At 41.6% G+C, this 24,385-nt stretch overlaps 1 protein-coding gene and 1 long non-coding RNA gene across 3 annotated transcripts in view; both read right to left on the reverse strand.

The window, feature by feature from the left end:
* Positions 1 to 420: 420 nt before the first annotated feature.
* Positions 421 to 24,385, reverse strand: part of tpst1 (tyrosylprotein sulfotransferase 1) — a 54,192-nt gene continuing 30,227 nt past the window's right edge. Inside the window, exons 3-6 of one of the 2 annotated variants that reach the window (XM_041994395.1) lie at positions 16,654 to 16,852; positions 2,379 to 2,429; positions 1,799 to 1,867; positions 421 to 912 (exon numbers count right to left, since the gene is read on the reverse strand). In XM_041994395.1, coding sequence (XP_041850329.1) covers positions 1,832 to 1,867; positions 2,379 to 2,429; positions 16,654 to 16,852 — 286 coding nt within the window. In that variant the 3' untranslated portion in view covers positions 421 to 912; positions 1,799 to 1,831. The remainder of the gene's footprint in view (positions 913 to 1,798; positions 1,868 to 2,378; positions 2,430 to 16,653; positions 16,853 to 24,385) is intronic. The other variant, XM_041994396.1, reaches the window with a different exon arrangement.
* On the reverse strand, positions 10,438 to 14,602 carry LOC121645742. The gene is made up of 3 exons (XR_006011503.1): positions 14,591 to 14,602; positions 14,359 to 14,368; positions 10,438 to 10,537 (listed from the first exon to the last, which is right to left on the reverse strand). It is a non-coding gene; the product is annotated as an uncharacterized LOC121645742 (long non-coding RNA).

Below are 24,385 nucleotides of genomic sequence, written 5' to 3' on the forward strand. Positions count from 1 at the left end.
GCTGGATCCAATCACAACTGAAAACATCTTTATGTCTGGAAGAAGTTTGGCCGCTGACGGCCACCGTACATTCTCAGCTGTGCTTTATCCTTCTTTACCACGAGATGGCAGTAATCCTTACACAGTGGATCTTAAAACATGTTTTGCGAGTGTGAATGGTTGTTTGTCCCTATGTGTTGGCCCTGTGATGGACTGGTGATCTGTCCAGGTGTACCTGCCTCTCACCTGGTAATGCTGGGATAGGCTCCAGCTTAGCTGCGACCTGTAAGCGGTACAGAGAATGAATGAACATATTTTTCCTCATTTACAACCACCTTCATACAGCTGGGAGATCTTGTTTAACATCTGACCAGTCAGACATCTTTTCTTCCTTCTTGAAGGTCTTAGAGCTTCAAGCTGGAACCGGAAATTAAAGACTGACAACTTTGTTTTTTTCTTAAAAAAACAGGATTGTTTATACATCAAAATGATCAGTACCCATGACACTGCACAATACAAAGGCATGAAAAAGAAATTAAACATTAAAATAGGTATTGCATCTTCCAAAAGCTAATTCATCCTTTCATAAATACTGCTTTTGATTTCAGTCCACTGTAGTTTCTTACAACAGAATCACAGTTTGCTCTAAACAGCCAGAAATCCTTCCTACAAATCAATGAGCGAAATGTGACACAAATGACAGACGACATTCTGTGGTGCAGAGAACCGGCTTCCTTTTCTTATCGTAAGGTACAACATCAAGGCTGAGAGCTCTCCTCAAGGCCAGGACTGGCAGCAGCCCACTGGAGGAGGAGGAGGAGGAGGAAGAGGTGAAGGCACGTCGAGGTCACATGACCGCAGAGACGTGCTGAGGCGTAGCACACATGATGAGATGGGTGAGACGATGTCTGAGCTCCTCTGTTCCACCGGGTCCTGTATGGATGAGAACACATCATACTGGTGACTTACTGGTTCTCATTAACAGTCGTCCAAGTCGGGACATCCGATTAGCTGCTTTCACAACAAATCACAGTATTATAAACCCCACCATTAATCAATCCCAAAGATCCTCAACATCCCGACTTTCCATGTGGGATCATGTGTAAAAACATCTGATGAGATCAGGATGGAAAACAAAGTTTTCTTATTTCTGAAGTTCATATGTAGGATTTATTTATTCTTCACACAGCAGAGGAGACTTATGTTCCTTTACTTTGTTCTTCCATTGTTCCGTTATGTTGACATGAAAAGATAAATAATAATAAAAAAATAAAACTCAATGAGTGTTTATGTGGTTTTACACATTTATAGTGGAGGGAAATTAATCAAAGCAGAATAACTGATCAATTTTTCTGACAACAATCATGAAAATCTATAAACCTGACGTCTGTATTCTGTCGCCTGGTGGAGGTTTATCGCCCCTCCACCTGGTCAAGGTGGCGTTCGCCACAGAGACAGTCTTACAAACGTGAATAAATCCGTAAATCAGGAATCATTTGTTACCATGAAAATAATGAAAGCAGGAGGCTTGAAGGGGTCGGTCTGGGCTGGTGTCCTGCTGCATTTCTCCTGCCTCCATTTATACATTCACTACAATATGTTCAATGGATCTAATGTTTATTTAAATTTCTGGGGAAAAATGGGGGGAAACATCAAAAATAGATTAAAAAATAGTCTTATCCACCAAGAATTTCATACCCCTCTGGTTTAAGGTGCAGCATGTTTTCATTTCTCCGCTTCAACTGGGACAAACAATGCAAACTTCAACAATCTGACTGCCACATGAGGAATAAAGCAGCAGTGTGCTCTTCAGGTGTACCTGTACGTCGCCATGCCAACGCTCCCTCCGCTCCTAACTGGGGTTGGGTTTCTCTGCAGACTTCTGGATCTGTGTGAGGAACAGACATCAGGTCAGCGTTCAGTCTCACATCACTGAAAAGCGAGGGAAAATCCTGCCAACGTACCCTGACACACAGCTAAGTGACAACATTCAGCCAACAGAAGCTGACTGCGGTGGGAAAAGGGACAAAATTAGACAAATGCAAAAAGTTGTAGCTTGCTTAAGCTTCCAGCAGAGGGCAGACTGGACCTGCTGCCAACATGAGGCCCTGAAACCAAAGAGATGACGCAGAGAGAAACAAAATATGAGCTGAAAACTGAAAACATGGAGGCAGTCTTGAAGCTGACGCCAGAAATCAACAACAGGCTGCGTGAGATGGCAGGAAACGCAAGTGGAAAACAAGAGATGAGTAACTGTGAACAGATGGAAACCTGAAACCAGATCTTCCACTGAGCTACACGCTTCAACTCAAATCAGACAAGAAAAAGTCTGAATCTGAAAAGAAAAAACAGAAGAAAAAACAGAGAAAGCTCAGCAACAGGCAGAAGTTTTACTGTACCTGTGATTGTTCTCTTAGGAAATCTGGGAGCTGAAATTCACCTTTAAAGACCTGGAAAAACAAAGGGCCAGGTTTAGAGGTTCAGAGTTCTGGGTGAGCATCTGGATGACGGTGACATGTTACCACACTGCACTGGAAACAGCTGCAGATAAAAGTAAACCTAGAATCTAAAGCACGCCCAGAGCAGACAGATGCACCTGGACATCCAGGAGGCTGCCAAGGTGCTTCAGAAGGTCAAGCCCGAGAGAGCGAGGGGGCGGGTCAGAGCGAGCGAGGGGGCGGGTCAGAGCGAGCGAGGGGGCGGAGCCATGAATGTTTCGTTGTCAGGAAGAACGTTGAAATACTGTGACAGCGTGAAGCCGCGGGAGAACCAAACGTACAGAAACTGGAGGCTACAAATGAAAATATTTCATGTTGGAGAGAAAAGGTTGAAGCAGGCAGAAAAATGCTGAGTCAAGCTTCTGTAAACGTCTGGACTTAATTACTGCAGATGTCACTTCCATGCCACCTCAACAAACAGATCTGAGATCCTGAGATGTTTAAAATGCTCTGATACCAGTAAATAAACGAAATTCAGATGCAGACACTTTTCTGGTTCCAAGGAAGTTGGGACTCGGGGTAAAATGTAAATAAAAATACAATGAAATGACTTCCAAACCTCAGCAGGCCATATTTTATCCCAGTGGAGGTTAAACAACATATCAGATGATGAAACTCAGACATTTTACCATCTGATAGAAAATATGAGCTGATAGTGAAACAGATAACTGGAGGAGCATTTGACAACTAATCAGGTTAATTAACAACATGTGGAATAAAACATGAGTTGATGAGATTTGGGAATCATTTCATTCTGGTTTTATTTACATTTTATGTAAATGATGCGGTGGTCAGTGAAGGCCTCATGAGCTTCAAGTCTTTACAACATGCTTTGCTGAGTGTGTTTTGTGGGTCTGGAAGTTGAGGAGGGGTGCTCAAACATTTGCAGTTTGTTGTTTCTGTTCTGTTACCACACAACGCTAATCTGGTATTTAGTTTGAGAACATACAGAATATATAAAAAAATGAGATTATATGTGGTTCTAAATCATCTCTACCATGTTCTAGATCATAATTCAGAATTCATATATCATCATCTCACCAACCGTTTCCATGGTAATAATTTCTGTCCTAAAACCAGCAGATGTGATGACTGAAGTTAAACAGCCGACATTGATGAAGAAACTCTGATAAAACTGATGATCTGGATAAAAACAGGATTTTTCTTTTATCATTGAAGTGTGTTTGTGCAGCAGTGATAAAAGTCCTACAGCAGCATCACCCAAAGTAAGCACCTGCTGGTTAAACACGTCATTGGCTGCTTGTTTTACTAGTTTTTCTTCACTTTTTTACATTAGATGATCACTTTAGTTGTAATAGTCAGTTCAATTTTTCATAAAATCTAGACCTAAAAAAAGGTCTCATGTGTGCCCCCCTTTTCCTGGTCAGTGCTCCTGGCCCCCCCATCAGAACTTTTCTAGACCCGCCCCTGCATAGCTGAAGTGTAAACCCTGTCTACCACCAGCAGCTACTGTGTTAGAGAAGGTCCTGCCAACAACAACACTTTGGGGTAAATATGTGCTGGTGTGAACCATGAACCGCTAGTTTCCTCCTTCTCAGCTGATCCATAAACAAACACTACAAGAGAAAAAAAGTCGATCAGCTCATCACCAACAGCCGACATGATTCACATAACAACATGAGAGAAGAGGGAGGAAGCAGCTGCTGCACAAACAGATGACCAGAGATAAAAAATACAGGTACAGTGTGGGGAAAAGATGGATGTTACAAACCCTCACGTCCATGGTTTGCTCCATTAATGTTGTTTATTCTCAAACCCGTCCATAAGTCAGCCGGCTCATCTTTTCCATCGTGCCTCTCCACGACGCGCCGTCATAACAGGGCAATGACGGGTGTATGGGGCTTGTCGTTTATTCCGTTAAAATATTAACGTAATTATTTACATAAATTAGTTACCACCAGTAACGCGTTATTTTTGACAACCCTAATTAAATATATTTATGTGTAACAGAAATAGTTCTAGTTATGCACACGGTTGTGTTTAGAGTTGCAGTATTTCCCCCCCAGTGTTCCTACTAACCTCAATAATAACATCTCTACACCAAAGTAGGGAAATAGAGAACTTATGCAACAGACTTTGGCCACAAAGACTTCAGTCATGCACGAGCAGGCTTCGTTTCCAGTTTTTCTTAAAAATGATGACTGATCTAGAGACAGGACATCAGGCGTGGGACGCAGTAATCACTGAAGAACGTCGGTCCGGATGTCTGTCCTCCTGGGATCTGCTGATTGAAACTTCTCTCAAAACACAGAAGTCATTTCTGAATGTGCTGTGTTGGGTTTGATGGCGTGTTGGCCTGAAATGGATTCAGGGCCAGAAGTGGAAGATGATCTGAGCCCATTCCCACAGCAGAGACAGAGAGGCCGGAGTATGTTTCTGATTTCCTCCCATTTTTCTCCAGGCCAGGCTGCTACGAGTCCGCCCAAACTGAGACTCGGAGGACGGAGCTCACGCAGGACAAGCACATGGACGTAATAAAGCACAATGCTGGAGGATTAGGAAAGGCTCTGCTTGTCACGGATCAATTTGTCCAGACGTGACTTTGTCTCCACGGGTTCCTGTAACATGAAGCCAGCTAACCTTGACCCCCTTCACCTCTGAAAGATCTGTGAAAATGCTCTTGAAAGGAGGAATATTCAGCCTCTTCTATAAAAAGAGTTTACATGCTGCTCAGGAAGATGAAGGAACAGAAACACCGGCTGCTTCTTTGTCCATCCCACGACCACAAACCGGTTCTACGGCTAATGTCACAGCATCGCCATTCACCCTCTAACTAGTCAGCTCCACCCGTTCATTAGTGAAGCCATGAAGCAAAGCAAACAGTACCTGTTCCTCCACATTCACACGGGGTTCAGGTGCAAATCAACAAGCCCAAAGTATTCCTGTTAGCCGTCATCACTTAACCAAGCTGCTAACAGGCTCAACATTATCAACATTTTAACGCTATTAAAGTCATTCTTCAATAACTTTAGGAACATGACATTATTAAGCACCTTACTGGCAAAATCTGAAGAAAATAAAAACATCTGTTGGTAATTAAGCATCATCAGTAATATCTGCAGCATAAACTTTATCAAAGACAGACTCACACCATTAACGGACGGATGGATGGCCCGTTTTATCTGTTCCCAGAGAGGAGGATGACTCACTCTGTAAACCAGCCCTGTTTGCTCAGAGAGGTGGGCGATGAGGTGCATGGCCTCAGCGGGGAGTTTCAGGAGGACCAGAAGCTTCCACGATTAACCTGCTGAAGCCAGACTTTCACTGGATAACTCGTCTGTCTGACCTGAGACTTGTTGAAGTGGACGGATTTAAAAACACGTGTCGCTAGCTACATGCTAGGTCGGCGTGGCACATGTGAGAAGTGACAGATTTATGCCAACCGTCTCCATCATGTCACTTTTTAATTGGTCCAAAGATGATATAAGGGAGGGTTGTAATGAGCAGTTTTCACTCAATCAGAGAAAATACCTTTTTTGGGGGGCTAAGGCTCAGGGACCCCACTTTGAAATAGTGGTCCTGGACTCCAGGAAGATGAAATTCTAAAACCTTCGATCTTCAATTTGCTAGTTCAAAAGATAAATACAACAAAATTGAAAAAATGAATGAAAATTACATTGAAAATAAAATTCTGAAAGAATTACAATTTAATTAAAAATGAAAGCTTAAAAACTTGATTTAAAAAGGAAATTAAATAAAATAAAAATATTAATTGAAAATAAAATCTAATAAAAAATCAAAATTCATTCGTTCATTCATTTTCTGTATTGCTTCGTCTAATTCAGGGTTGTAAGGAAGCTGGAGCCTGTCCCAGCATGTAGCAGGCGAGAGGCAGGCACACCTGGACAGGTACACCTGGACAGGCACACCTGGACAGGTTGCCAGTCCACCACAGGGCCATCTAAAAAAATTTTAAAAATTAAAATGATAATAAAAATTCTATTTAAGAAAAGAAAAGAAAAACTGACTCCTTTGAGGTTTCGGTATAAAAATATTCTCATGACCAGCAGAAACCCAGGAAAGCTGCCAGTGTGCCTCTGCAGAGCCCGGCAGAGTCCAGGTCAGCCAAGGGTCCTGCTGGTACAAGCAGCGGGTCAGTCCGGTGTGGCGGAGCCAGACCAGACCCTGCTGCGGCCTGGCCTCCGTCTCTGGGGGTTAATCCTGGTAACGGGCCAGCGTCTGAACAGCTGCCAGGGTCGAGTCCCAACCAGCAGTGGGAGGGAACCTTCTGAAGATTCTGTTACTACCAACAACGTCCTTTTATCCGAACGCTCGCTGTGCAGACTGGTCTGACACAGCAGGGCTGATCCGTTTAGATTTAAACATGAAAAAGACCCGTCACTTGCTTTTCATCTCCAGCTTCTGGTGGATGTTTTGCCACACGGAGTTAAGAGACAGACTGGTTACTCTGGTATGGGAGAGCTTTTAATAATAATTATAATAATAATGATAATTTAATAATAATAATAATAATAATAATAATAATAATAATAATAATAATAATAATAATAATAATAACGCAGCGACAGGAGAGCCACAAAGAAGAAAACGAGTTTATTGGAAAATCTTCCCACTCCCTCATCAGACATCAGACCACACCGACACAACACACTGGACGAGGAAGTAGGCAGATATCTGCAGCCCTCTAACTCATTATTATTACTGTAGCCAAGCTGAGAACTTATTGATCCCAATATCCATTTCTCACCAGGGACCAGAACTACTACAAAGCCACTTAAGGTCTATTGATTGCGGCTTGAGGAGCTGGGCCTAACAAGCTTCATGTGGAGCGAGCCATGTGGTCGTCCTCCAGCCAAACGTGGCCGTTATTAGAAAACACGTTAAAATCCACAACAGTTGTTGGGTTAAATGTGCAAACATTTTGTTTTGTATTTTTTTAAAGTTCTTTATTTCTGCTTCCAGCTGACCAGAGGCGATCTGCTTCGTGTCATCTGAAGGTCACGTTAGCTCGTCGGTGGCTAATTTACTGCTGAGGCAGTTCGTTGTAGGTAAATAACTTCCACTCTGCTGAACTAATCAGCTGGATGGTGCCTTCCAGGTAAAAAGTGACAGAAAGTGCAGTGAGAGAGCAAAGAATTGACATTTATCTCTCAATCTCCAAATATTTCAGTAATTATTAGCCATTTATTTCTCTAATTACATTTCTTTTATTATTCAGCTGTCATTAAAGCTGACTTTCCTCCAGCGTCCCACAAAGCAAAGCAAATTTTTTATGCATTATTTTATATATTTCAATGTTTTTATTGGTTTTCCATACATAGACAACTTAAACAGAAACGACAGACACATGGTAGAACCATGTAATATAGTGGATATTACACACAGCTGCCAAATTCCACACACATGGGGGGCAGAGGGTCAAATGAACCCATTAATTTGTAGGGACTCTCTCAAAGTCAGGAACAAATGGATGCCAAAGCCTGCTAAACTTTTGTACAGAGCCTTGATTTGTGTGTCCGAGCTGTTCCACTTTCAGATGTGCCACCAAGTCCATCATCCAACGTCTATGAGAGGGTGCTTCAGTCGTTTTCCAGCCAAGCTAAATAAGACGGTGTGTAAGAAGTGTGGTGAAGGCCACAACGGAGGCATGGGTGCTTGAGATTTTACAGTCCCGTGGTACCGCCCCAAATATTGCAGGGAAAGGATTTCATTCTTATATTCCACGCTGTTGCAATGGTGTTGAAAACCCCCTCCCAAAAGCCCTTCAGCAGCGGGCAGGACCAGAACATATGACTGAGGGGGCCTGGATCATCTTTACACCTCAGACATTTTCTCCTGGAAAGAGTTTGGCAAGCTTACTATTGGGAAAGTGGAGTCTATGCAGCACCTTGGAGCAGCCCATGTCTGATACATAAAGATGAAGTTTGCACCAGCCCACTGCCCTCTTCCACTCTGCTCTTATGCATTATTGTAAGGTTAGTGATGGTTTCAGTCATTAAAACTCCAGAGGTCGTGTCAGCTTTGCTCCGACTTGAGGAGAAGAACAGGCTGGAGAAGATATGCAGCTTGTTGGAACAACAGCAGCACTCCGATAAGGCTGCTCCAGCAGGTCAAGCTTCCTTAATCGTCCACATCTCCACAATGCAAACACTCTGCTCGGTGACTGCCTCCAAACTATTTCTTTGTGGCGCAGCCAAACTCAGGCTGCCTATTCTGTGATGAAATGGGGTCTGCAGAGGAGATGAGATGGGAGGGTAAACATTCGGATGGGGTTGGGTGAGAATCTAAAGCAGCAGAAAGACCGTTTCCACATGTGGTGGTTTAGTTTGGGGCTGCTTGCCAGACGTCTGGTGCAACCGGAGGCGACACGACTACATACATATAAACATAAATAAATAATCTAGGGCTGGGCACGTTTACACATTAATTAATGCTGGTAATTATTTTTCTGTGTTAAACATGGTTTCTGTAAAAATGAGCTCTTCCCAGTTTTTATTCATTTAATCTTTTAAAATGGCAAAAGATAAAAAGATAAATAAAAATCTTTATTCAAATAAACTTGATAAAATAAAAATTGTATTAAAATAAAATTCTCAAAATAATTTATTAAATTAATATTAATGAAAATAAACTAAAATTAAATAAACAAAAATTAAATAAAAAATTCAATTAAAAGTAAAAAATGAAATATGATATGAATTACGCAGAGTAGCCAGGAAGGCAGTAAAGGTTTGTCCAAGAAATTATAATTATTCTATTTTTTAAAGATTTCCAGACACAAATATAGATAAATAATCTGAACTGAGACGTGGTTTCATGAATGAAGATGCAGACACACCCAGGTGTTGTGTTCCTATCAGTGGAGGAGTAAATCGATAAAACCAGTTCACACAGCTTAAAGAGCCAGATGTTAGCAGATGTTAGCAGATGTTAGCAGATGTTGGCAGGTTATTCGGCCAGAGTGAAAATTAAATACAACTTTTATCTTTATCAAACGAAAGAGCAAAGCTGAAGGAAGCAAAGTCTTCCACAATTTTCAGCAACACTTTTTTTTTGAGTAGCTGAACCAGTCTGCAAAACTCTGACAACGTTGTCATGTCTCCAACAATATAATCAAACTGAAGCTGTTAAAGTTGAGGCCGGGAGGCCGGGAGGGAGAGGAGGAGGACGGCACATAACAAACCCCGGAGCCGGGGTTGATGCAGGGGAATCCACACTGATGATCTGCAGATGTACACGGCATAAATCTGACAACACGCCGCCAACAAGTCACGCAGGTGAAGTTACAGAGCAGACATGGATATTTACTGCATCACAAGTATGTAAACAGGACCTGAAACGCATCTGAAAAGCATTAACAACATGGAGGCAGCGGGACGATATGGCGTCAACACATACGGCAGCAAACTGGTCAGAGTGGGAAGACTGGTTTCTAAAGGAGCAGCACGTTTCAGGAAAGGTGTGTCGATCATGGAACAAACCCGTCTTGTGATTTTGGGAGAGGCCGACTTTCACACAGTGGTGCCACTGAACAACAACAGCTGTTTGCTGGAAGCTGATGCATAAAAACCTTCTGTGCACATGGGAAAACTACGCAAACACAATCCATTTGTTTGCTTTGTGACGTTTTCCACGCCTCCATTTAGAGCTCAGACATGTTCAGTCTGCTTATTTACCAACCAGATTTCCAGCTGTCTGCATAAGAAAACTTCATAGAATGTATCCTATCGTATGTAGAAATAGGGCTAATATATTGAATATTCTGATGGTTGATTAGTCACCGACTATTAAAACGATTAGTCGACCAATAAGATTATGTATCTCAGGATTATTATAAATGGCTCTTGTGTCACTTTCAGCTCCTCTTTAAATGTTTGAGCATTGCAGACGTACTTCCATGGTCCGCTTTACAAATCTCACATGCATTTCATTTATTTTGTGAGTTAAATGTGACGTTACTTCAGACTTTTGATGCTACCGTTTTGTTCCCTGGTCGGCCGCCATGTTTTCCCCCTGGCGGACTTTGTTGCACATGTGCAACTCTCAGCAGAGATAAGAAAAGAAGACGATGTCTCACTCTGTAGGTTTTTTTCTGCTGACAATAGTCGACGGGTAAATTCACTGTCGACTATTTTTATTGTCGACTAGTGTCGACAACATCAACTAAGCCCTATTTAGAATAAGGTCATTTTTATTCAAACTATAATTTGACTTGCCCGCATTAGCCATTCTCAAGCAGCAGATCTTCGAGCTTTCAGGGAAATGTCCAGTAGCGGGACTGGCAAAGCCCAGATGAACCAGTTCAAAACCAAGAAAAAATGTTGTAAAGCTCATTCAAGTGGTTCAACTTAAAAATCATTTTGCTCATCAGTCAAAAACGGAACATAAACAATGCTAGTAAATAAGTCTTGTAAATAATATTTGCACTAAGCTTTATCAATGACGTATCAATCACACCAATAACTCACTGAATCAGTGAGAAGGACGAGCCTCTCTACTACACACTTTCTCTATTCTTGCAGTGATGGATGATTAAAGAAAATAAAATAAATAAAGTTATGTCTTATCTTTAAATAAGTCAGTAGCTACATATTGGGACCATCTGGCTTTTAAACACACACACTGAACCTACAAGCTTTGCTTATGTTCATTTTGGACCAATAAAAAGGTGATATGATGGTGACAGGTCGTGTCGCGGGCAGTAACAGCGTTAAAATAGACCCTCAGTAACGAGTAATCTAACTAAAGACTCTTTCCATCGCTCCAACGCCGTTACTGTTAGGATAAAACGTTACTGCCACCGCGTTACTGATGTAGGATAAGATTCGTCTTGGTTTTGGGTGAAACTACACTCGATGTTTTAGTAGAATATTTCCCGTGTTGTGTTCTGACCGGGTGCAAACTAAGTGGGTTAGGGTTTGGTTACCACAGAGTTTACTCCATTTAAACGGGCGATCAGCTGGATGACCCGCTCAGATCCGGCGGCTTGTCCGGCGAGAACGCCACTTTTAACCACATGGGTGGAAAAAAGCTCATCAGCTTTTCTGAGTATCATAGAAAATGTTCCAACCTGATAAACAATGTTGATGTGTGGCCTTTATTTGTTCAGTAGACACTAATATGATTCTATATATTTAATCTGCTGATTTAGATTCTTTTCAGCTGCTCCAGGCAGCGAAGCTCTGTTCCAACCAGTTGGATTAGCATGTAGCTAGCAACACAATGGACATGTTTTTGATGTGATGAGTGATGGGAAATGGCCTGACGGGTCCGGCAGAGGAGCAGCCGTTGGATCAGAAAGTCTGATTTCAGCAGGTTAATCATGAAAGCTTCATGCTTCAAGCTGAGGCCTTGCAAATACTGCTGCCCTTCCATCCCCTCTACCTCTGGATCAAACAGGAGAGCTTCCATGTAGAGTTACATGTTCTTCAGGTGTATACAAGGCAAGGTGAGGAAAGTTTACTTGTATAGCACATTTCATTTATAGGACAATTCAATGTGCTTTACATAAAATATTAACGGCATTACAGATGGTGCAAAGAAAGCATTAAAAAAGATGAGGTAATAAATAGCAATAAAATCATAAATTACATTCAAATGATTAAAAGCAAGACACATTAAAAGTTAGCGTTCTTTTTTTACGTGTGAGAAAAGAAAAGTTTGGTCCAGAAAAGGTCTGGACTAGTTGATCAGAGACACCAGAGAGTGATCGGATCAGTTGATTGTTTACATGCTGTAAAGATTTAACACGATTGTAATGCTTTTCACGCGCTCAGCGTGTACTGATTCAAAAGAAATGGTTTAATATTTATTTTTAACCTTTTCACAGTAAAGATGCTCAATAATCCTGAACTCTGAGTTTTCAACGAGAAACGTTTCCACCACGGTCCAGTTGTTTTGCCATGTGCGCCGAGCATGTGCAGAAACATCCACCACAGGAAGAGATTGTGTGTTCCTGCTGCCCCCCCTCCGCTGCGTTAGACCATACCTACACCGTAAACCCTGTGGTTAAGTTGGATTATTCCATCTCATCTGAGAAGCTCCAGGCTGCTGCTTTCACTCTTTCCATCTCTTCGTGAGGTCAGACATTTTTCCAACAAACAGGAAAATGAATGGAGAAAGTCTCTGGTTTTCCTCATGTTACATCCCAAATGTTTTCCATCCAAGTCATAACACTGTAGAGAAAAATGAGGACTTCCACCAAGTTTAGTCTCTTTTCATTCTGGGTCCCCTAAAACAAATGGAAAAGACTGAGCACCATCCTAATGGCTCTTATTTTTTTCACAAAGAAGGAAATCAACCCACGCTGACATCTAACACAAAAACCAAAACCACCACATCAAAGTGTTTAATCATAATTAAAATGTGACACCCGGAAATAAATCAGAAACGATGCCGTTCTGGTGTGACAGCCCTCCCTGGGTTAGAACCGGATAGTTAGGTTTCACTGCATCTCATCCTGGACGCTGTGATCCACTGATGTATGACATCTGACCAGAGACACTTCCTGTTAGGATGAGGGAGGATGAAGAAGTGGTGCTGATGCTGCAGCGTGTTAAACTGCTGGTCAGGATAAAAGAAGACTTCCTGTTTCAGACTTCCCAGCAAACGAATATAGAATCATCTCAGATTGAGCTCAAGTGGAAGAAGAGAAACAAAGAGTAATCCTTCTCAGTAATATTTCCTGACCCACTAGATGACCCTACACCAGGGACGTCATTTCACGATCAGTGCTGTTATTAAACGTCACGAATAATTCATCATAATCATCATTGTAAATATCATTACTTTCACGAAAACATAAAACAGGAAATCCATCCACCATGTTTCACCTCCTGCAGGAGAACCAGCAGCTTGTAGCACAAAGTAAAAGGAAGCGTAACTGGTTAATTGATGCTGGTGGTTAACTAACTAACCAACGTTTGTATTTGTGACCCACTTCACCGAAGACTGCTGGATGAATAGAGGCCGGTACAACGAGGGATTTGCGACCAGGCTTTAAGCTGAAAGGAGGGTCTGTTCCAACATTCAAGGACCGTGTTTCAGCCAGAAGCTGTAAGTAAAACCGAAAAAGTCTGTTTTGTTTTGATAGTCAACGGTCAAACTAAAGGAATTAACCCACACTTGCTTTACCTGATCACTACCTGCAGGTAACACACCTGTAAAGAGTCATCAAATAGCATCATAGCTATTTCTCGGCAGCAGACGTTTTTCACCTCTGTTGGCATCGTGGTATATTTGCCACATGTACGCCTGTTAACAGGGACATGTACAAATATATGAGGCGAGTGAAGGACGGCAAACAGCGTTATATCAGATTATAGCTAGTAAGCAGAGTATTTGCTGAGTCACTGCAGGTTACTGAGTTGCTGCGGGTTGCCTAGTCACTGCGGGTTGCCGAGTCGCTGCGGGTTGCCGAGTTGCTGCAGGTTGCCAAGTCTCTGCAGGTTGCCTAGTCACTGCCGGTTACTGAGTCCCTGGAGGTTGCCAAGTTGCTGTGGGTTGCTGCATTGCTTTCGGTTGCTGAGTTGTTGCGGGTGGCTGAGTTGCTGCGGGTGGCTGAGTTGCTGCGGGTGGCTGAGTTGCTGCGGGTGGTGCTAATGAATGCTAATGAATATGAAATTATCATATAAAAAAATTAAAATGGCGGGTAAAAATAGATTGACAGGATTTTTATAACCCTTTCAGTCAAAATGACAATAAGAAAGGCTAGCGCAACCTCTGCACTGAGTAGCAAGTTTTCATCCCTCTGCTTCTCATCGTCCATGTAGAAACATATGACGGTTCGGCATCTTTAACGTATTTCTCCTCTCAGCAGGTCTTCTTTGATAAAAGTTGCAGTGTCCGTAGTTTTAATCAGACTGTATATAAAAGATGGACAGCGCCTCCGTGACGTCACCCGTAGGTTTCTGAAGAGCTGAATTGAATCTCAATGAGCGATTCCCTCCGTCGCCATCTCAGGAGCGTCATGCATGTCGTCATTCCCAGAAAATCCAAGAGTGGGCAGGTGGGATGGATGATTGACATTCATCAAACTCCGAGCTGCCTATAGCAAAGCTAACCCAGAGCTAATGGTAGCTAACAAGCTAAGGCGTGCTGTTAGCTGGCTAAAAACCGTGTTTGAGCTGCACTCTCCCTTCTTTCTGCTGATATTGGATACCTGTCAATCAAAAGGACACGCCCCTAATTATGCCGAATTTCAAGATTAAATAACATCCAAATGGATGAGTTAGAAAAAATTCACCCCCCTCACAGTTGTCATGAAGGTAAATTTGACCTTTTAATCCTAAAATGGATTTTTGTACCAGGCTTTAAACATGTTTATTTCTGCTGTAAAGTTGGTCTTTTTAACATGGGAGTCTATGGGGATGTGCTGTGTTTTGGAGCCCCTAGTGGATGAGGGGGGAACTGCAATTTTTTGCACTTCCACATAGGCTTCAGATTTTACAGGCGGAGGTTGCCGCTCGGTTTTCATGGAGTCTATTGGCTTAGCTAGGCTATTATTTCTTATGAACTGGCTTGTATGAATACTGATTGGATGACAATCGACTGGCTCTAGTTGATTGTAAAGTGCCCTGAGATAATGATGATGTGAATTGGTGCTATATTGACTTCAGTTTTGCATGATGTTTTAAGCTGTTTGAAAACTGCAGATTAACCAGAAAACAAGAAAAACAATCAGCATGGCCGATCGGTCTGTCCGTCTGTCTGTTAGTAACATCACTCAAAATGTTTTGGATAGATTTTGATTAAATTCTCGGGAAACATCAGAAGTGGAATAAAGAAACAAGTGATTAGATTTTGGGGGTGATCCAGAGCACAGTCTGGATCCAGGAATCTTTTAAAGGATTCTTTACTAAGAGCAGACAGGGATCATTTTGCCATTACAGCTTATAACTCAAAAGTAATGCCCACAATCACTGCAAAGAGACATTACAATGGCTTGGTGGAGGTCTGCACTCTCTCAGTGCTTCTAATTTGGTAGAAAATGTTAAGCTTTCCACACACAAATACATGAGAACATGGATGTCTTGCATGTCATGTTTGTTTAGAGAGCTGAAAAGTATTTGGCAGGGATGGAAAAAATCTCAGTGGGACTTGTGTTTAAGGAGTAAATCCAGATATCTGGAAAGAACTCTGGGAGCAACAAATCAGATCACGTTTGGACAGAAGTCCAGCACGGAAGAGGTCAAGCTTAGGAAAAATGAAAATACCACTAAACAGAGCTCGCAGCCACAATTAAAAGAATATTTCCTCATTTTTTAACCTTGTCTCATATCAAAAGTGGTGAAACTTTGTGAAAGTGAAACTTTGTATAAAGTTTCACATCTTTATACAACAATGATTTCATATTCTTTCACTTGGTGCAGCACTTTTACCAACTTTGTTCCTAAATTTGTGATATAAAAAAACATGACACAGTGGAGACCTTAAAACTTCAGCCTCCATAATCCTGGAGATAAAAATGAAATAGCTGCCCAGAAAGGGGCTGCAGAGGCACCTCGTAGAGTTTAATAAAACATATTCTGCTCTAAAAATAGCCAAAGAAAGACGATGACAAGGACATGACTGCAGCAACAAAGAACATAACGTTCATGCACAATCACAGTTTACTGAATGTGAGGAGAAGGTCAGACACTGCTTTCCAGACTCATACTGGATAAACAAAGATGTTTCCTGTACTGTTAATAGTAGGTCTGCCACAGTAACAAGTTTTGCTGTGCTATAAATTCTCAGAAATGATCACAATAAGCGATAATATTGCACAAAGCAAGTAAACCCTTTCAAAGACCAATAAACTTAAATATCTAAAGAACATTTTACACTGGAACTGGAAGAAATTTAAAATAACAAAACAAAAACAATAATTAGAACGGACTCTCAGTCTCATTAACAAGGAATGAAAACAACCAAAAACAATAAGTATGATAGATAATAAATTCTGTTCTGTAAACAAAACTGCTCTTCAAAAAATATATTAAAAAATATTAAACATGGAGCTCAGACAGGGAAACCCGGCAAAACTGCCAGTTAGTACCATTGTATTAAAAAAACTAGAAAAATAATATACTGTGCATTGTTGCTGTTTGTGAAGCTGAAGTATCTCCCTCATATATATATATATATACACATATACACATAATACACATAGTACAAACATCAGAATTCTATGTAAAACTTGCATCACACTCACCCGTCTAGTGTTGTCCAGAACTTTGGGGTCCGGCTGACCGTAGTTGGGGGGGTTGGCGCGTGGGTCGTAGCCCAGCCTGGAGAGCATGGGCGCGATCACGGCCATGTCCCTCACCACGTCAGGAGGGATCTTTCCCACCCACTTGGACAAGGCTTCCACATTGACTGGCTTGATGACCTGATCTGTGGACCTCTCCACCCTGACAGGAAACAGGAAAATGTTAGTTTCGGATGCACTTTCGGGGGTAAAGTCACTTTTTCCCCGCATATGTTTACAAGAGAATGATAAAACAGCCTCAAAGCTAGATCATGATTAGTTTGCACACTCCACTAGCTGGTAGTAATGCAGCTCTAATCTGGTTGATAACCAGCAAGAAAACCCAAAAGGGAAGAAGAAGAAATAAAAAATACAAAGACCTGCCAGCGGGCTGAGGACGGTAACTGAGCAGGAACATGGACAAGAATAAGCCTGAAACCAAATTCATGTCTTCTTCCCAACAACCAAGGTAGTCAACAACAAAGGCTCCACAACGTCACTAGTGATTTCAATTCAATAAAATAACGAAGAACAGATTAACAACATGCCCAAACTGTGAACGCCAAAACGGGGAAGCAACTCATTTATTTAATCACATGAGACCAGACGATGCAGGTGTGGCCGATGTGCCTCCATGCAGCGGTTCTTACACTGAAAGCAACACAGCAAAAAGAAAACCACCCATGTAGAAATTAAACCCCAACATCACATGATGCATCATTATATTTAGTCACTTTCCTTACTGATTACTGGTATCAGGTCAGCCGAGCTTCTACTTACCACAAGGCCAGTTCGAATTTTTAATTAGCAAAATCAATGTGAAGCCAAGCAAACAATTTAAATTTATACAGTTTTCCATCATCCAGGCAGATATTATTGGACAAATGTTGTTTTAATGCCAACAGACTGTTTCACCGCATCCAAAAAGATGCAACCATTGATCTGTGGATGCTGCCAGCTCTTCCAGGTCGCTCTCTTCTCCCACATCTACTGACCACCGGCCGTCCAGCCTCTCTGTTCCTACGTTTCCTGCCTGACTCTATACTTCAGTACAGCAATTCACTTTCCTCTAATCCATTTACTTTGCAATTGAATCTTTACACTGTAAGGGTATATTCTCCTGCATGATTAATAGAGTGAGTTGGTTGTGATATCTCAGGAGGACGGTGAGATGTTTCCTGAGAGGTGGGCCATGATCCAAATATCCACTCTGCAATAAATGGGCAGGGAATCACTTTAGGTAACTCCACCAAGGCCCAAGAGGCTGCTAAGTCTTCTGAGCAGACCACCATCACACTGGATGATAGGAAACAGACCAAACTGAAGATCTCCACTAGAAATACCACGGGTTTCCAACCTGGGGGTTAGGAGCCAATGAGTGGACTAGGCCTGTCGCGATAACAAGTTTTGCTGTGCTATAAATTTTCTCAGAAATTATCACGATAAGCGATAATATTGCACAAAGCTGTCATATGTTGTCATTTTGAGAACATTTTCAACTAATATAATGACGATGTGATAATAATGCAAGTAAACCCTTTCAAAGATTAATAAACTTAAATTTCTAAAGAACATTTTACAGTGGAATTAGAAGAAATTTTAAATAAAATGAAAACAATAAATAGAACGGACTCTCAGTCTTATTAACAAGGAATGAAAACTAAACAACCAAAAACAAAAGGGATGATAGAAAATAAGTCTCTGTTCTGTAAAGAAAACTGCCACAAAACAAAATATATGCCACGCTGCTGCGACGTGACGCTGTTACGACACCATGCTCCTGTGACGCTGCTACGACGCGACGCTGCTACGACGCGACGCTGCTACGACGCCACAGTGCTACGACGCCACGCTGCTATACAATGCTGCTGCGACGCCATGCTGCGACGCCATGCTACGACGTGACGCTGCTACGACGCCACAGTGCTACGACGCCACGCTGCTGCGACGCCACGCTGCTACGACGTGACGCTGCTACGACGCCACAGTGCTACGCCACGCTGCTGCGATGCCACGCTGCTATACAATGCTGCTGCGACGCCACGCTGCTACGACGTGACGCTGCTATACAATGCTGCTGCGACGCCACGCTGCTACGACGTGACGCTGCTATACAATGCTGCTACGACGTGACGCTGCTATACAATGCTGCTGCGACGCCACGCTGCTACGACGCCACGCTGCTATACAATGCTGCTGCGACGCCAGGCTGCTGCAACGCCACGCTGCTGCAACGCCACGCTGCTATACAATGCTGCTGCGACGCCACAGTCCTACGACCTGAAGCTGCTACAACGCAGCTGCGACATGGTGCTGCACTTTGTCACATACGCTGGGACACCGCTGCTACTGGGAATCCTCCTGAACCTCTCGATTAGCCGGCGTTGCTCTTGATGTGTATTTCAGCGTGGGAAATCGAAGTTTAGCGTGAGAAGCCACTCAAATGCACGAGTCTCACGGCCGATGCGTGAGAGTTGGCAGCCCTGTAAACAAATGCAGCGTACCGGCTCGTACAGGTTAGTGGTTCACCACGGCCTTTGCTGCAACATGCTGATGTCACGTATGACACGAGAGTATCACTCCGCAAGAAACCAGAGCGTTCAGTCAAGATACTCCATAGTGAAACCTGCTGTCATATACAGCCTATGGTAAAGTAAGATAGAAAAAAAAAAAACTTATCTGGCAAACTCATTTTTTCTTACCGTGCAGTTAAGTGACTTATTGCTTATCGCGACAGGCCTAGAGTGGACCAATGACAATAATTATGAGATGGTTAAGATGACTGAAAAAACTATTAACTTCACTGATGATGAAATTTGATGATGCTGCCTCGAGCGGAAGAGCTCCTGAACTTTGCGGCATGTTATTTAGAGTTGGGCCGATACTGATATTAGCTTCAGAAATACTGGACATTCACGTCAAAATTAAAAGGATCGGGGTCGGCAAGTATTTCTGTCGGAACAATTCAGTTAAAAAAAAAAACTTGTCCCCAGGGGGTCAATTTGAAAACAGTCATAGCAGCAGTACACAAGAAGAGCAGGTGCAAAGGCTCATCGGGTGTTCAGAAAGTAAATTATTCTACTACTGGTGGTTATCCATGCAACACATAGCACTTTTTCTCATGCAACAGCTGATAAGGGTTTTTCTTTAAAGTCACATGCCTCTAAAACAGAGGTCAGCCATCTGAACTTGGCTCCTACATGTATTTTGATAATCTTGTTGACAGAACAACACCAGCATATCGCCTCTCTCAGAAAGCAGACAGATTACCCTCTTTTTGTAAGTGGCTAAAGAGGACCAGATGTTTGCCCCATTAAGCTCTCTGAGTTAATGGGAATAATAGTTTCATCTAAACTAGGAATCACCAACTCCAGACCTCTTGAGCCAGTGTCCTGCAGGTTTTCAATGTGTTCCTGCTGCAACACACATGGTTCACACATGGTCTGCATCGGCCTCCTAACAACCCATTACTTGAATCAGGTGTGCTGCAGCATGGACATATTGAAAACCTGTAGGACCCTGGCTCAGAGGTCCAGAGATCGTGATCCCTGATCTAAACCTGGAGTTTGAACTCCTCCCCTCTGCACTACACCCTCATTGGCCAGCATCATATCTTGCTTTCTATTGGCTGGGGGACTTCTGGCAGGATCATCTCACCACGAGAAAATCCGTGAGGTGAAATTTTGAAAGTGTAGAGCAAAAGTCTGAGTGAAGAGGGGAAGCGTTCAAACTCCAGAAACAAACATTTGTAGGAATCAGAGAACAGAAAGGCCATTTTGAACACAAGGAGAGACTTTTAAGTGTGAGGCGAGCGTTTTGAGAAAGAGCAGAACAAGATTAGAGCCTGAAAACAACTATCAAATCTATCAAATATGTTCTTGATAAATGGCATGATAAGACCCCCATATGCAACCAATGGCCAAAACGCTGAAGTTTCCTCTAGAACAATTTTTTTTTACCTTGTGCTTGTAGTAAAAACTAAACAAACAATGTGATGTTAATGACCGTACACCACAGCTCCTCGTTTCTCTCTACATGATTTCTGTACCGCAAACAGCAGCGTTTCACCTCTTCAGACAAAAAAAGCTAATTATGTCATACATGATAAACTTTTGTATAATTAACCTTTTAAAGTCTAAATTTATTTACAATGAAATAAACACAAAATCAATACATTAAAAAATGTAAAATTTAAAAGACTGAATGAAATCAAAAACAATTTAACATAAAATGAACTGATAATACATAGAAATAAACAATAAACAAGTAAAAACAAAAACAAAAGTAAATAAATTAATTAGATAAAAAATATGCAAGAAGCTGTTTGTAGCAAACTTCCTCAGGGTTCTGTGTTTGGACAAGAACTTTTCACTTTGCACAAATTTCCATTTGGTAAAATTATTATGCAGATGATACTCTGGTTTACTTCATGAATCCTGATCAGAAACCAATCAGTCAACATCTTAAAGACAAAGACTTAGTCTATGTCCACATGACATCACAGGTGTGAAAATGGTGGAGAAATCTAGGACAAAGGCTTCAACATCCCCACGACACCGCTGTAGTACATACTACAAGCTGTGGGGGTGCTAAAGAGTAACACTTCAAATCTAGAACAAAACAACAAATGCGCAGATAAAAGCTCACTTCGTGTTGCAGGAAGTTCACATCGGAAGCAGAAAAGAGAAGATGGCTGAGGATTCACTGTGAAAGAGAAACATTTGTTTGGACTAATGAAGAAGTTGAGCTTCTTATTCAAATAACGCTGGACTACAAAGCATAAAAAAAACTCGAGGAAGGGTGGATTGGGAATCGACGCGTGTTCGTCACATTGACGTCATATCCTCTAGTGGTGCGGTTATGCTGTCCGCACCGTACCGCAGACGGCAGACTCAAACCGATCCACTTACCTGGCTTCAGACATGGTTGGTTTCATGGAGGCTAATCTCTGCTTCGTGGGGATGAAAGGGTGGTTTGCTAAAATACTTTGTGGTTTTACTGCAATCTGGCGTCGTGGGGACGGCCCCTTAGATGAATTTTCTCCTAATTTCTGCCAGAGTGAGGTTGTCATCTTTGTTGCAGTGGAGCTGACGCAGCCTCTGACTGAACACACTTACACACAGTGTGGATGTTATCCATTATGCTTGGTGGCTTTTCAAATTTTTTCCCACCAATTTATTTATTTATTTTTTTTTTTTTGAGGATGAGGCGACTGTTCCCACACCATGCCACAAAGAGACTGACCAGATCATCTTCTCAAATACGCCACCATTCAGTCTCAAACAGTTGTCCGGTTGTTCAGTAGTCAGTAAGCCTGCATCCTTTTTTTCCTTGAGCTTCTCAAATAACAGAGCAGACTGAGTTCCATTAAACACCAAAGAAACCAAAGAACCTGATCTTCACGATGTGGATCCGGTTCTTTGATTTTTTTTTTTTTCTTTTAATTTTATGAATATTAACCAACTGTTGGTAGGTCTAGACACTATTGTAAATACATCACAATTCATAATTATTGGAAAATTAAAAAGAAAGAAAGAGAAAAAAGGAAAAAAGGGAGGAGTATACAGCAGCTCCAGTATGAAGAGTCTGACAAGCTGAAAGTCCTGGTAGAGACTGTAAGTAGCACAATGAAGGACACGAGTCATTACTTTAAATATTTTGACTTACGGTTGATGCTGAACTTCAACCATTTGCACAAATACTGATAAACAAGTTAACCCGTTCCCTCAACGCTTCTCAGCTTCAGATGAGAAATGACAAAAACCTTCCTGCTCGTCACATGACCCCTTCCTTTCTAACTGATGCTCCTAATGGCCTTACGCTTTTTAATTATTCATTTCTGGGCCTCCTTTTACACAAGGCGGTGTTCTGTAGCACCAATGGCTGACAAGAGAATCACACAGAGGCATCAAAATCTCAAAGAGGATGCAGTTAGGGAGGTGGAATGAAGGACTCCCCGTTCTGAGAAATAATGGAGTAAGTCTCAGCTAGACAGGGCCTCCATTAAATCAAGGCAAGGTAATTGATGTTAATGCTGAGGCAGGGTCCCACTCTGGGGCCAGGCTGGCCACTGATAAAGATTTTTGTCTAGATAGAGACCTGAAGCTGCAGGATGGTGGAGAGTGAGTGCTGGTGGCTGCTGTGTGTAAGAGGCATCATCTTTCAGGTGTCACGGGGGTTGACTTTGATGCACTGTGGGCCAAGTACTTGAGAGGGAGTGAGGCTAAATGTGTATGATGGGAAAAGGACGTTGGCCTGCCCTGAAGCCTACTTGTGGCTGGTCTTTCCCATCAAACTGTATCAAGACCCATTCAGTGGAGGGAAGCAATACAAGGCTATACCAGCAGACATACAGGCTGCATAATAAATAAAGCCGGCAGCTGCAGGGTGAAAACATTAATGACTGCATTATTATTTACTGTACACTCACATCAAGAGTATATGTACACAGCTTCTAGATAAGGTGAGTATTTTTAAAATCCGGTGTCCATATTAGCCCATTTCAAAACAAGCAATCTAGCATTTCATGACTTATACTTGAGATTTTCCTTATATAAATATCAAATTATATATTTTTATAAATTATATATACATATAAACACATTTGCACAACCAAATAGTAAGCATACAAGCCACCTGTAGGCCAACAATAAACACTAAAGCTTCAAGTCTAAATACATTTAAATACATTTACTCTCTTTAATCATCTACAATGGAACTGAATTGATTTGCACAAGAATCAACAAATCCTTATATTCCCAATAAAATAGCAACCATATGATGTTAGTGGCTAACCAACGCTGGTTTTTAAAGGCTGATGTTAACTCATGGTTTGTAGGGCTGATGTAATGATGCTGCTCTGGGCATCTGATTAAATACAACAATTTCATCACAACATGAGACACATTTTCAAACTTGAATGAACATTTAAGACATTTTAATGATACTATAAGTTGCTAGGATAGATCTAAATATAGCAAACAGTAAATTAAGGTTAGTTAATGACTTCAATGATAAACAACAAAGAGGGTTGCAATCAAATATACCATCTGCAGAACAAATATTTGTTCATCCGTGGAGGTGGTACTGACAGAGTAGTATATTTAATTAGAATTCAGACCAATTCTGACTTTAAAATATCTTCTTTTAAATGGTAATAAATGTAAATTTTGTTAACATTAGATGTTGGAATGTTACAGATATAGATTTTCTTCAAACAATTATTGTGAATTTTTCACAATTATTCTGCATTAATTAATTTCCCAGCCCTAGAAATGTGTAAAACCACATGAAAACTCCTTATTGAGCTTTATCTATTTCTATCTTTTGATGCCAACATAAAATAATATAACAACAAAGTAGGGATGCACCGATACCACATTTTTATAAAACGAGTACAAGTACTTAAATTTGAGTACTTGCAGAGACCTAGCATCGATACGAGTACTAATAAATCCTTGACGCAGAAGATGGAGCAATACCACTGGAAATCACAGGGGGCAGTGCTGAGCTAACAAGCAACCAACGAAAGGAACAAACCAAAGAAGAGGAGGAACAGGAAGAGGATGACGTAGAAGCGCCAAATAAACAGCACCCAAAGAAGAAGAAGACGCAGACGAAGAAGTTGAGAGGAACTTCTTCTTCTTCTTTTGGTGTTTTTGGACGGGTGTAAACGACAATAACAAAATGAGTCCAC

Source organism: Melanotaenia boesemani, chromosome 9 (genome assembly GCF_017639745.1).
Source record: "Melanotaenia boesemani isolate fMelBoe1 chromosome 9, fMelBoe1.pri, whole genome shotgun sequence".
Classification (NCBI taxonomy): Eukaryota; Metazoa; Chordata; class Actinopteri; order Atheriniformes; family Melanotaeniidae; genus Melanotaenia; species Melanotaenia boesemani.